The 13927-nt window shown below is 36.9% G+C and overlaps 2 protein-coding genes across 5 annotated transcripts; one reads left to right on the top strand and one right to left on the bottom strand.

Moving 5' to 3' along the window:
• The first annotated feature begins 81 nt into the window (after positions 1 to 81).
• On the top strand, positions 82 to 4248 carry Oseg5 (intraflagellar transport protein Oseg5). 2 transcript variants are annotated; one of them, XM_076798119.1, is made up of 16 exons: positions 82 to 603; positions 764 to 850; positions 924 to 1034; positions 1109 to 1287; positions 1358 to 1447; positions 1544 to 1681; positions 1809 to 1933; positions 2016 to 2264; positions 2353 to 2516; positions 2594 to 2791; positions 2927 to 3077; positions 3153 to 3324; positions 3391 to 3513; positions 3589 to 3728; positions 3799 to 3937; positions 4034 to 4248. In XM_076798119.1, exons 2-16 carry the CDS (start codon positions 766 to 768, stop codon positions 4163 to 4165), a joined length of 2196 nt encoding a protein of 731 aa, XP_076654234.1. In that variant the 5' UTR covers positions 82 to 603; positions 764 to 765; the 3' UTR covers positions 4166 to 4248. The 2 variants fall into 2 exon arrangements, with proteins under 2 accessions (XP_076654234.1, XP_076654233.1); XM_076798118.1 differs by having other exon boundaries at positions 672 to 850.
• Positions 4249 to 4325: 77 nt separating this feature from the next.
• LOC143359843 (bcl-2-related ovarian killer protein) lies at positions 4326 to 13656 on the bottom strand. Of its 3 annotated transcripts, XM_076798134.1 has the most exons (6): positions 13014 to 13656; positions 8317 to 8560; positions 5709 to 6017; positions 5061 to 5451; positions 4595 to 4653; positions 4326 to 4516 (listed from the first exon to the last, which is right to left on the bottom strand). In XM_076798134.1, exons 2-6 carry the CDS (start codon positions 8365 to 8367, stop codon positions 4382 to 4384), a joined length of 945 nt encoding a protein of 314 aa, XP_076654249.1. In that variant the 5' UTR covers positions 8368 to 8560; positions 13014 to 13656; the 3' UTR covers positions 4326 to 4381. The 3 variants fall into 3 exon arrangements, with proteins under 3 accessions (XP_076654249.1, XP_076654250.1, XP_076654251.1); XM_076798135.1 differs by lacking the exon at positions 8317 to 8560 and having other exon boundaries at positions 13014 to 13654; XM_076798136.1 differs by lacking the exon at positions 8317 to 8560 and having other exon boundaries at positions 13276 to 13654.
• Between the last annotated feature and the right edge of the window lie 271 nt (positions 13657 to 13927).

The raw sequence follows: 13927 nt of genomic DNA, 5'->3' as shown, positions 1-13927 counted from the left end.
ATGCATATTTATGACCAAACACAAGAACTTGCAGGACTTGAGGATTGTCAATATATATTCTCTTCGACTTATTAAGATTGTTAAAAAAAAAAATAGAATGTTCTATGCTGTGATTGCTTTTTGCAGTTGATGTTAAAAATTTTTATGCTGCATAAAGATCCGCAGTCTACTCTCAAGGATAATCGTCTTTCTTCAAGTGCAATATTTTCCACGCAGGCAGGCTTCTATTATAAATACAATAATCTTACAGTCCCTTTTATAATAACAACCTTATGTAAAGATTTTCACCAAGCATGTGTGAGATAATACATACATATAAAGCAAATGTATGTCTACCTTGTCACCATAGTAACCGTTCACCAACAAATACTTCAGTGCAAAGTTCGAGTGAGCACGCGATCGAATTTGTACATAGAATGTCAACGTCGCGTGATGTCCAATTTATAGTTTTACATGCGAAGCTATTGGCAAGTATACGAAAGCATAAGTTTATAGGTGATAGTGTAAAATGAGATTTAAAATATCTACACAAAATCGTAATGGCCATAAGCGTTTGGTGACTTGTGCAGCATGGAGTTCTGCAGAGGAAATTTATTCCTGCGGGTACGTTTCAGTGTTTGTAAAATTTTAGTTTTGCAAGATAATTTATATTTCTTTTTATTTGTCTATAGAGAAGATCACTTGTTAATAGCATGGCACTTGGAAGGCGGCATAGCGCATTCCAGTGTCGTCACGCAATTTCCCGATGATTTTTATCCGACAGACATGCAATGGCATCCACGACTAAATTATGGGGCTTTAATTTCCAAAAAACAGACATTAGATGTTCTCTTAATTACTACGGCGGATGGTATTTATTACTTTGATGTTTTCAATATATTAATAATGATCTATTAATAACAACAAATAATATTTTACTATAGGAAAGTATCACTTAGTAAATAAGAATGGCCGAATAGAGAAAAGTGTCGATGCTCACAAAGGAGCAACTACGGTAGGCAAATGGAGTTCTGATGGTTCTGCTCTTTTAACAGGTAAGTACAATGTTTTTAGTAAATAGTTTATAGTTTTGTTTATTGTTTACTTAATTTTTGTATTGGGCCTTCAGCTGGCGAGGATGGCTTAATAAAAGTCTGGTCGCGAAGCGGTATGCTTAGGTCAGTTGTAGTCAGAAGTGTATTTCCTATTTTATCTGCTGCTTGGAGTCCAAATTGTACAACAGTCCTGTACACTCAGGGTGTTTATTTAATATTTCAGTCACTGAATTCGAATTCAAAACCACGAAAGGTAGAATAATTTAATCCATATAGCATTTACATTAAACAGAAACAAAATAATATTTATAGAAAAATTTCAGTTACTAGCACACGATGGACTCATTTTGATTGTATGTTGGAGCCAGACTAATGGACTGGTAATCTCTGGTGGAGAAGATTGTAGGTACAAGGTATGTAGAGATATAATTATGAAATTACATTAATTGTATGAACGTGTTACTTTGTATGTCTAATAAAATCATTGAAGCAGTTCATTTCTTACAAAGGTATGGGATCCCAGTGGCACTCTAATGTTCTCCAGCAATGCAGGAGATTATCCCATCACGTCATTGAGTTGGAGTTACTCGGGGAATCACTTTGCTGTTGGATCTTTCAATACAATCAAACTGTGCGATAAAACAGGAGTTCGTTTATTTCTACACTGTAGTTTCGGAAACCCGAAAATTTCGGGTGCCTGATGACCCGACATTTTCGAGTTTTCGCACACCTCTAGCGATTATAACATTTTTCTAACAATACTTATATTTCTAGTGGTCCTATTCACTGGAAAAAATTAATTCTGGAAGTATATACTGTATTGCTTGGTCTAGCGATAGTACTCAAATTGCTATGGCCTGTAGTAATGGAACTGTGTTAACTGGACATATAATAGATAGGTATTACAAATTTTTTAACAATGCAAATGTGTTGAGAATAAGCTGTCTATTTATGTACTTATGTGTATATATGCACCAACAGGAGATTAGAATGGAATAATTACGAAGCTACATTAGTAAAAAGAAAAGTGATTGAAATCAGGCATATTGCTAATGAAATCCAGGAAACATTAGAAATATCGGATCGTGTGGTCCAGCTGGAATTTGGTTTTGACCATTTGGTTGTTATAACACCGGCTCAGTGTCATATTTACTCGGTAGTAAACTGGAACACACCGGCTATATTTGATTTGAAGAATACCAGTGTATCAGCAGTACTGCTTGCGGAGAAGTATGCAATAATTGTTGTATTTTTACATATCCAGGAAATAATATAAATATACTTTGTTTGGTATACAAAAGACATCAATAATTTTTAGACAATTTCTACTGGTTGAATGGAATAGCGTATCGTTGTACAGTTATCAAGGCCGATTATTAGGTACTCCAAAGTGGAAAGGGATGACACAGGAAAGACTTCATCCCCCTTGCGTATCATTGTGCTCTGACACTTTAATTATAAGATCTCAAACTAATGAAAAATGTATGACAAAATATAGTTTACATTTCCTCAGAGACAATTGTTTCCTTTTAAATTTTCATGGATCTTGTTTCTTTCAGTACTTCATGTTTTGGAAGTCGCCTACAATAAACCGGTAACAGAAAGTCAACCCTACATACACCTTCAAGATATCACAAGGGTGGCGCTAAATCATATAGGAGGACCGAATGAACGACAAGTGGCGTTAATTGATGTGAATAAAGATTTGTTTCTTGTTTCTGTTAGAACCACTGGCTTTGGTAGAGTATGTAAAATAGGTATGCATTTTTTGTAGCAGAGTAATTAGACTACTTGTGTGCTAATTTGAGAATTTAAAACAAACTAAAAATGTTGGTAGTTTAAGTGAATATAATAACTGTTTTTATCCGGTGACAATTTTACTTTTTTTTCAGCCGCAATGGCGCAAGATATTGCATGGGCGACAGATGCAAACGTTTTAGCAGCAATGCTCGATGCAATGTTGTCTGTATGGCTATGTCCTAATTGCGTGCATTACAGCGATCGGAAAATAATAAGAAAAACTAGGATTGATAAACCAAGCAGGTCTGAATTTATTTTCCTTTATATTACCTTTTCCTTTATCGTCCATTCGCTAACGTACTCTCTTAATGCTTTCAGTGAATTTGGCAGACAACCAAGTATTTCAAGTGTATATAACGGTATGGTAATGGTACGCCGTGGTGACGGTGCATTAGTAGCATCTTCCTTTTATACATTCTTCATCAGTCTTCATCAACATATATTGCATAAAAGGTGGAAAGAAGCACTATCTCTTTGTCGAATTGCTCAGGTAATTTTTCTACATAATATCTCTGCCAGTGTAATATTAGTTTTAAAATATGGAATTTCTAAGTAGAACGAAATATTATGGACTTGTGTGGCCATTATGGCAACTGATAACAAAGAACTGAGTGCTGCGGAAGAAGCGTATGCAGCGATTTCAAGATATGACAAAGTAGATTACATTCAGTATATAAAGGTAATTCTAATTTATAATGAAAGAAAAATTTATTTGTCTTTTAATAATCCATTTTAATATTCGAATGTCGAAAAGAGTTTTTCAAATAAAACTCAGAGACTGGCAGAAATGGCGCTCCTCTCAGGTGACCTGTTAACTGCAGAAGGTATACTTTTGCAAAATGGTTTAATCGCAGAAGCTATACGGATTAACATCGAAGTGTACAATTGGAATAGGTATTGTTTCATTGTGGTAGACGCCACTGAAAAAATATAGTTTTCTTTCGAATTTATTGTTTTATTTCAGAGCGTTAGAATTGGCCATTAGGCACAAAAAGCAACAAGAGGAAGTTCTAAACGCGCGAAAAAAGTATCTCGAAGTGATTAACAAGGAAGAAACGAATCAGAGCTTCCTCGCGTACATTGCAACGGTTACGAAAGTGCGGGTAATCTGATTTTTCAATCTAGCCGCACAATTTTTATAAATTGCACATAATTTTCTACGCTTTTTTCCGAACAGTGAGAATAATTCTTTTTACCAGGAAGTAAATGGGAAGAATAAAAATCACGTTTACGAAGAAACCATCGAACGGCCTGCTAGTCGTGAGGAATCTGAATTAGCGGAACCGGAAGTTACACAGCATGAGATGTCGGAAAAAGAAATATATACTTGAAAGAGCAGCGCGAGTTGCGTTTACACAAATCATTTGTTGAAATATGTAAAATTTAAATATAATGAACCATTGTCCGAATTAAAGTGACCTCTTATAATTATTAGACTAAGGAATCAAACGAGGAGCGATTTACAAACCATAATAAACTCGTACAAGAGGATGTTATGAAAATGTTTACTATAATAAATTACACAATAACCGTACATTTAGCACACGTTACAAAATTAAAAATTTCAAAAATGTTGAAATCATAATGGCGATCAGTGTAGAAAATATAAATACCGACACAAGCTTCCGCGTGGACCATGTTTCCTCTTTTGTTACTGGCCTGTAGCGTGTTGTCAAGGCAGACTAAAATAAGAGATACGAGTTAGGCGAAGAAAATGCGAATTTTATTTAATTCAGGCCATGTAACGCATCTTAGCTTACCCATCCACCATTGGCTTGTATCCATGCTGCGAGATCCTCTTCCAAAACGTCGTTCATACCTGATAACCAAACAGAGAGAACTATGCATGTAATATCTAATAATAACAAAATGGAATGAACATTATATTTACTAAAATAGTTTAGGGACCATATATGTTTAAAGACCGTTCAAGTTATTCACTTCTGGCGGTTAACTTAATTTTAACGAAATGGAGAAATTTTGTATTAAATATTGTTATTAAGGTTTCTGTTTCTTGTAGAATATTTAATGGAATTCTTTCTAGTCTTGATTTTGTCATTAAGATTGTAACACCGACGACATAATGAGTATACTTGTTTAGCCGTTTTACGACATAGAACACATGCTGAGCAGCCACTTAACACTTCTCGGCCGCACCTTCTTGCCAAAATAAGAGAAACAGGACCACCAGAGGAATGACATTATAATTTTAAACGAATTAATTACCTCTCTGTATGGCGGGTAGAAACTCAGGTTTACCCTGACGTACGCAATCCACAGCAATGCCACCGGCGATGGCGTAAAGGGCTATCACTTTGCTCCAGGTCATCTCACCGTTTCTGATCATCTCCCTGGAGACATCGACCACGGCCTCGCTGGCAGATTGTTCCGAAGAGAAACTACCGCAACCAATTTGTCGGGCGACGCGATTGAACAAGTTTGGATGCATTTTCTCCAATTCGGAGCCGACCGATATCAATTCTGGATAAACTTCACCAACGACCGCACCGCCCGGAAGCAACATGGCGCTCCTCATCCTCTTTAGGCCGAGCTTCCGGTGAAAGATCCCGGACCGTTTCAATCGGTTTCGTATGTACTGACCACATAACGACGTGCCCTGTACAAACCACAAATCATTAAGCTATTTTCGATATAATGTGCGAACAAAAAAATTGTTAAATTAGTATCGATCAATAAGGATCTGCCTTCTGAAGTACTCTGGAAGTCTTTTGAAGGTTCGAAGAAATTTGATATAAAACGCTTGGAATGACAAGTAATTGTTGGGGATAAAATTGAAAGAACTTCGGAACGGAAAAGTTTAATTAACGTGCAGGAAAGGTATGTCGCTGATGGAAGCAGGCTAGTGTGGCTCACTTGTGACACGGTGAGCTCAATGGAAGCAGAGACGGTCCTCCATCGAATCGTGTGAGAGATTTTCCTCGAGACGACGTCGCTGACATTGCTGAATCGTCTTCGTGCCGAATCGACGACCTGAAACGGCGAGATCTCCGGATTGTTAGCCGGAAAACCAGCCAAATTCGAGTGTAAGGACAAGGCGAGGCTATTTCTGCGGTAAGGTTGCGTCGCACTTCCGGAAATGTCTTCCAAGCCGCGTAGAGAACCGCAAAGTCCAGACATTGAGGAGTCCTCCGTGGTATGTTCCTGCCATTCAGGCTTCTCAGGCTAAAGGAATTTGAATCGTTTTTAGAAACAATTTGGAATATTGTAATGTAGCTGCAACACAGCAGACTCCCTTACAAGACTCCCTTCAAAAACAATCTTTTTTACATCTACCGTGCGTTCACTGTCTATTGTGGCACTTGCATACCGGGTATGCCGGAAAGTTTTGTCTTTTATCTGCAGGTCTGCCTTTGCCGCTACTAGATACGATAAAAAAGCGCAGTAAATGTTCATTGCTTTGTTATTTTGTTCTCACGGCAAACCACACCGTGAAGATGATGCGTGCAATTCCAGCAAGAAAATTGCGTTGTAAAAGCGGAAGAAACGTGTTATGTCAAGTGTTTGGCGAATATGCTGTTTTGAAAAGGACACGTGAGTTTAGAGATCGAAGAAGTTTAAAGATCGAGAACTGATCTTAGATGATGAAACCCGTTCAAGAAAGCCGCGCATAATCGATCAAGATGCTTCGAAAACATTTCTGAAACTTGACTGCATTGATAGACAATGCTACGTGTGCACGACTCATGGGAGAATTATGCGAGAAATGTGCGGAGAATAAGCGTAGTTTATGTCATATGCACAAATTATGCGCTATGCAAAACATATGCGTTGTGAAAAACAGAAAATGCATTGTTACAGTCACCTGTTGGTAAAATATTTTATGCACTAAAATGTTGGTAAAATGTTTGATGTGCTGAATTGTATGAAATGCTTATATTTTGAGAACCGAACATTTAGTCGACTTCTTCTTAATAGTTCGAAGCCGAACGACATTTTCAACGGTAAAATTTATATTGACGGGTGCGTTTCCTGTGGTCAGTAATGATTCAATCAGCACTCTACCAGTGACGATGAAATTCATCAGGAATATCTCCTTGAAAGTCGGGGGAACCTCGAATAGCATCAGCGAATATCTTCAACTCCCTTTATGGTAATCACGGGACACGCGCTCGCGAAGGCGAGTGTTGATAGAATCTTTTGTCCTTACTACCACAATGCTCGCGGTACATTCACACTAGGTATCGTGGGTAATTATTATTCCACTCGCGGCTGTAACTGTTGTTATCTGGCAGCCTTATTTAGCCCTTGTTATTTAACATGCTCCGCGGCGCTTTCTATACCGCCGGGACGTACACTTTCATTGTGTGCGTATTACTTGACTCCGCTCCATCATTTACCAACAAAGTGGATTAACAACGGTGTCTGACATTTCTAAATTAAAGCAGATCCCGCTGATTAGTCGGATCAGTCCAAGTCTTCCGCCGCAAAACTTCTTTCACCTTCCTGTCCCACATCTTATTTTTTGCGAATCATAATCTTTTCACTGGGGACGCAGAAATTTTTCATTTTCTTCTCAACACGTTCGCCACCGCTGTCACGCACACGTGGTGTTCAGAATCTCGCAGTTTACCCGAAGATAGTGAAATTGTCTAGAGAAATAAACATCTACGAAGTTTATACGCAGCAGGAAGAACGAACAATTTGCTGTTTGCGGTTACTTCTTTCAAGCGTAGTTATCGTTTATCAACGCCAAACAGCCGGTCAATTATCATTTGAAAGTGTCTATGTATATAACCGACACTTTTGCTTCAATCTTTTTCTTTAGTCGCAATGTTTGCCTCGAATGATATTTTTTAAAGAATTCATAGAGGGTTTAATAATATCATAGTATGAATGTAGAAGCATCGACGAAATAAAACGTAGTTAGAAAATATGTACAAGGTCAAAGCTTAGTCGCAACAATATCGATGATGATGCGCAAACATAATTTCCGATGATTTATTCACACGTAGAGGTGACAATTATTTCGTATTACTTGGCAAGAATAGCGGCGAGAGAACATGATCCGTGATTAATGAACAATTTTTTTCAAATCCCCTAATCGTTTTAAGCTGAGCTGGGTACATTTCAAATAAAAAGTATTGGAAACAATAACGAATAAAAGATAGGATTTCCATGCAAAATAAAAATCATTTTCATTGCAAGATACCCACACACAGTGTAGCCACGTACATAGACATTCGGTTCTTCTCAGAATAATTTTAAGGAGCTGAAATTAATACAACAGACTTTCTAAATTCTTGCAATAATTAACCGTTTTGAATTTGATCGATTCATTATTATTATAAATGCATAAAATCCGCAGTTTGGTTCTAACGAGGAGTGTTCGTTGCAAGCATTGTAGCATGGAATTTGGTCGACGTTAATTCTATCGGCAATGTAAATGCAATGCGGCGTGTAAACATTAACGATGTCTTAGGAGCAATGATAAGCGTTAATGCGGAGATTGGAATTAATTTACCAATGTCTGGGTCGCCTCTTCCTGGACCCCCAGTCGAAAGTCTGGCTTCATCGTAATTAACGCGCGTCTGCCTGATTAGTCACTGCCGCGTTGCTTGCTCCACATATACATTATACGTGTAATATACTTTTGCTGAATTATCACTTATCAACGGTGAGCCTGACCGGTCGATTATCGTTCGAGTAGCGTGCGCGGCGGCGCGTTAAATCGTTTGTTTTATCAATTTTCAAGGCTTATTTCCACGCTGGAATGATGCCGATAATCAGACCGAGCGTCATCATTGAATTTTTGCAATTTATGTCCGATGAAAGTAGTGTCATCCGTCGCGCATAACTGGACACACGTATTTCAGACAACAGGGAAATTTATACACTAGTTTCCCGGGCAGATATCGTAAGAAACAATTACTAATCATTAGATTTAATTTTATAAATTTCGGTGAGAAATATTTGGAGGGCTCGGAAGCCAATCACAGTGTACATCCCCGAACATGAAGGCAGAGATAATTAAAAAAATTATTGTTAGTTGTAAAAATACCAGTGCATGTCCAGGTTTAGAAAAATATATTTATTAACAGATAACAGATGCAAATAAACTGAACTCCTTGGTATACGAATTTAGGTAAAATTCGATACGATCAAGGGTACCGTTTATTTTTAAATATATCATTCCTGCAAACTTAACAATGAATTTTCGGATAAATTCGGAACAGTTATATTTCTGGGATGATAATAGATATGTTCCTGATAACGTTTGCTAATATTAAGCTAACTTGTAAGAACTAAATTTGCAGAACGTATTTCGCGAAGTTCATCGGTTGCGTTTGTGCATCGTGTGCGTCGGATACCTTGAGCGGTGAAGTCATCTAAGTAATTCTAAGCAGATCATGCGTATAAACAGCTTATGTCTTTTTAGAAGAAACGACAAACATTGATTGATACAATAGCAAATACCATGAAATAAACATGTATCGGTAACTGTTTTAATGATGTTTATCGCAAGAAGATTGATTTAAGAAGGTAAACGACCTTGCCGGCTTCAAAAGGATCGGAAACGTTGTTTCGCTTTTTTTCTTTTTAGTTTCGTATGTGCAGAATACTGGGCCACAAGAACTTTTTAAAATTCAAAGATCACCGAGGACACGGCTACACGCCATGCGAGACAAATGTTAAAGCATTAATCGTGTTTTCTTGAAGTTATGTTTTCCGACCTTGCACTCGCTAAATCTTCTAAACTCTCCATCCGTTTAACTTGGAGTTTCTATACACCACTACTCTTTATAAAATTGTCTAGAATATAATTCATAAAATTTGTTCAGTGATTCTGCCATTTCTTCATTACCCAAAATTGTATTACCCCTTAAGCGAACATTGTGGTTTTCTACCAATCCCTCATCCACGAAAGAAACGTCAGATTCACCTACTTCTTTTAGGCTTTCAAGGCTGTAAGTTCCCTTGAATGTGAACTGCATATTGAACCACGTTTTTGTATAATTGTGTTCCTTTAAAGGGAATGGTAGTGGAGAGATCACGGTGCATTTTCCATCGATCGACGATCACGCTGGCTGATGCATGACAGCAGGTCTATTAAAACAACGAAAGAACGTGCCCCGCAGTCGCAAAATTTTTTATATTTCTTTCTTTGTTTTTGTAATTCACTCGTTCGCATGTAAGCGAGTAAAAAGTTTGCCAGACTCGGTCGCAAATAGACAACGCTCTGCTTCGTTTGCGATTCAAATGCGAAACAAGAAAAACCGTTCAGCGTTTCAATTAACTGCGGTTGTTAATTGGTCACTAATCCGAAGTTGGCAAACGTTGAATCCCGATCGCTAAAACTCGTGAAACTTCATTGTCATTTAACGATTCTGCTCTTGCGAAACATTTAAAAGTCCCCAAAACGAAGATCCTGAAACGATGCCTGTCGGAGAAAGAGATCGACTAATCGACTAATTTAGCGACCTCCTTAATTGACTCTGATCCTCATTGGGGATTCAGGGCCGTCAAACTTAATTATACGAATGTAAGTAAGAAGTGAAATAATTAAAGGTAATCCTTAATTGCTCTGCTCGTTTGCTCGGTGGAGCAATATGTAGTCTTAAAAATGCTAACGAGAGACGCTGAAGCAAAGAAATCACGGTTTGGCACATTTTCTATGTTTTTTTAATCGATTGTTGCATCGATGTCACAAAAATAAAAAAAGGACATGATCTATGGTGTTACGTATAACCGTATTATGTTACGTATAATATAAATAATATGAAAATCATTAAATTTTTTCATAAACACAGCAGAATAAATAATCTAGTATCCACTTGTATGATGTACAGATTAAACATATATTATACCGAATGAAACAGGAAAGAATATGTATAATATTGAATAAGAAATAATCACTTTAATTCTTAAAGGCAAACATATTTTGCGCCGATGAATTTACCAGAAGGTAAGGCGCGCACGCCGACAGGTGTTAATTATATAACGTAAAACCATTTATCATAAGTCTTCTCTTGTTTTGCATGGTAACAGTACGCGCAGTAGTAAAGGTAACATTAATACGATCAATGTGCGAGAACTATTTGCCGTTTATATCAGAATATGTACTATAATTTTATTTGAAAAACGTAACATCAAACATATTTTTTTATATCGTCATATTTGCCTCCTCGAACGGTACAACTTTTCTCGTGAATCATCCGGTATAAATGATTTTGTATTTCGCAGATAGTGTTTATTGATTTGGATAGTGTTAATTGAATATCAAAACAGTAAGTATAGGTCAATGCCTTTTATCGGAAAAAAGATGGGCAAAAAATAAGTTATATCATTGACTTCTGATCAGTTTATGCGGTGAGGATATTTTAATGTTTCACGCGACTTTTGTAACCCCAAGGGCGTTTACCGAGGCACATTATTAGCTTAACGGATAGAAGAAAAACCTATTAGCGTGACTGCGCCTGTCTTTTGCTTTTAACGGTAAAACTTTTAACTAAACTTCATTTTTATCGAAATGTTGTCCCACAAACATCCATTGCCTCCGTAATGTTTAAAACATTTTAGAATTTCCTTTTCGCGTTATCTCGTGATAACGTCGGCCAAAACCACCAGTAATTAACGACCAGCCAGCCTGCTATACCAAGAGCAGAACAACGGGAAAATTGTCGTGAGCCAACCATAATTTATGCCCCTTGAAAAATTTAACGAGTTATGTAGCGAAATGCAATAATACTCCTGCAAAAATGCTAGGCGATGATAAGTTAAAGATTCTGAATATTCAATCGCCATTATACTTTATTTATTCGTAACCATTCAACAGCAAAGTCGCGCAGCTTCTGTTTAATTATTTATTACCGGTTTTGTTTTTGTCAATTACTCGGTCTTAACTTCATGATAAATTACTATGGACGTTTATGCATTATGCATGTATTATGCATTTAAAAAAAAATGAACCAGTTTAACCGAAGAACTTGTTCGAAGAGAACATATAAATTTCTTATTTCCATTATGCAACGTCGTAAATAATACTGTGTAACACGAGTAAATGGAATACAGATTATCGAAAAGGTGCTAATAAACATTAATAAAGACTCTTCCAGATTGATTGTGTAGTACAAAAACAATTATTTCCCGTAAACGTTAATGGTTCCATTAAAATTTCCGAAATAAATTATAATTTGGTCCATCATTTCTAAAATCATCGAAGCAGAGAAAAATTTAGTATTGTTGTTCAATGATACTATTTCCACAGAGCGACGAGCAAACTGTTGATTTCATGAGTTACGGCAAAAATGAGTAGATTTGAAATTGTGATTAAAGGATTTATTTTGAATTTGTGAAAATTGTGAAATAAATTTCCTAGAGAAGATTGATGACGACGTCGATGGAGCGTTGAGTGAAGTGTTCGAATTGCCGGCAGTTCTTATACGAAGAACCCATTTGCCATCGTTCGCTTAAATTTGCATGTCTCATTGCATGATTGAATAGAGACAGACCATCGAATCTTGTGTGTGACGCAAGTAGAAAAAAAGAAAAAGAAAAAAGAAGAGGGGAATCGTAGAAACGATGATTAACTGACAGAATGATATATGGGACGAGTCAGAGCTCACAGCGTTCAATGAAAAGATGCGGGCTACATGGTCAGGTAACGGCCACGACCCCCTCCGCCGAAAAATATTCACCAGAAAACAAAAAATCCGGCCCTTTTTTTATCTGTATGTACTTCGAAAAATATTCGCCGACGCGACGTTTCGCGATGGTTAACGCATGACGCTTTTGTTTCCCTTCACTTTCTCCCATGACGTTCTTGCTTTACGAAATCTTTAACATTCAAACCGGTGACAACGACGCTTCCTCAATTTTCACTTCACATGCTTTCAAAATTGATTGCTAGACTGCGGATTTTTGGGCGAGATAAAAACTGTTTACAATCCAACTGCAAAACGCTATCCCATTATTTATTTTCCGAATAATTTTAGTGAGTCGAAAATAACACAACAGTGTTTTCACGTTCTTCGAATATTTTCACTGTTTTCAATGTCATAACAGTCGTCATAATTGCACAACATCCGCAGTCTACTGATTATCCAAAGTTTCATGAACGTCTATGATAAGAATTTGCTTATTAACGAATAGAGTATATCGGAGAGCCTTCGTACAACTAATAATAATTCATTTAATTAATATTTATATTTACACCGTTACCTTACAGTTCACGCAGCCGTAAAGCACAGATCTCGGTGACTACACTTTAACTATTAAAACCAGATATCGTGGGACATAAGCACTGTTATAAAACATTAAAGATTTGATATTTTATAATGTGCACAGTACACTGAATTCTTGTGATATTAACGAATGTTTCGCCGAAGCATTTCCCCACGAAATTGATTATTTTATTTTCTATTAAATTGTGTATCAGCGAAAGAAAATGCTTGGAAGATGTGTGAGAAACGCACAAACGCACCGTTGAGATCGTAGGGAAGACAGCGCGTGCAATACTGGTGACTTCGACTACACAAGGCTCAACCTGAAACTGTTATGTCAATGCCTTACAAATGTGATCCCCGCGTGCACCGCTGTACAGCTGGAAAAAAACACTTTTCGATCATTACAAAGGGGCGCTATTCAAATGCTCGAACATCAATGAGAAATATTCTCAATTTATATACAAAAGTTTTCGTACCGCTAATTCTTCGTTAAACTATTATTTTATATGCTTGTATAACGTTATCCAAAAGTATCACACCTTCAAACTAAAACACAACATAAATTGTACACAATATCGTTCAAGTGCCGAGTGGAGAAATAAGTTCAGGTTGGTTAGAAAAATAAATAAGTATAGATTAATTATAATAATATCTCTATTTCACCTCCATACATTCCTCCAGGTAAAAACGTAAAATTATAAATGAAACAGACTTTGTTGGTTTAAAGTGTAATGCAAAAAACAGATGAAGTATTATCCTAGGATCTTCTATGCAACTATTTCTGAGGAGCATATGCGGATAAAGAAAAGATTTCCAGGGGTATTAAATGAACCCTGAAAAGAGTAGAGCGGGTTGCCTATCCTAAGAGTTAAATTTAACTCTTACCGTCAGGTGCCAATATCACAGACG

Source organism: Halictus rubicundus, chromosome 12, assembly GCF_050948215.1.
Source record: "Halictus rubicundus isolate RS-2024b chromosome 12, iyHalRubi1_principal, whole genome shotgun sequence".
In the NCBI taxonomy this organism is placed as follows: Eukaryota; Metazoa; Arthropoda; class Insecta; order Hymenoptera; family Halictidae; genus Halictus; species Halictus rubicundus.
The sequence above is the reverse complement of the archived record's forward strand: the minus strand, read 5'-3'. Positions and strand labels throughout refer to the sequence as shown.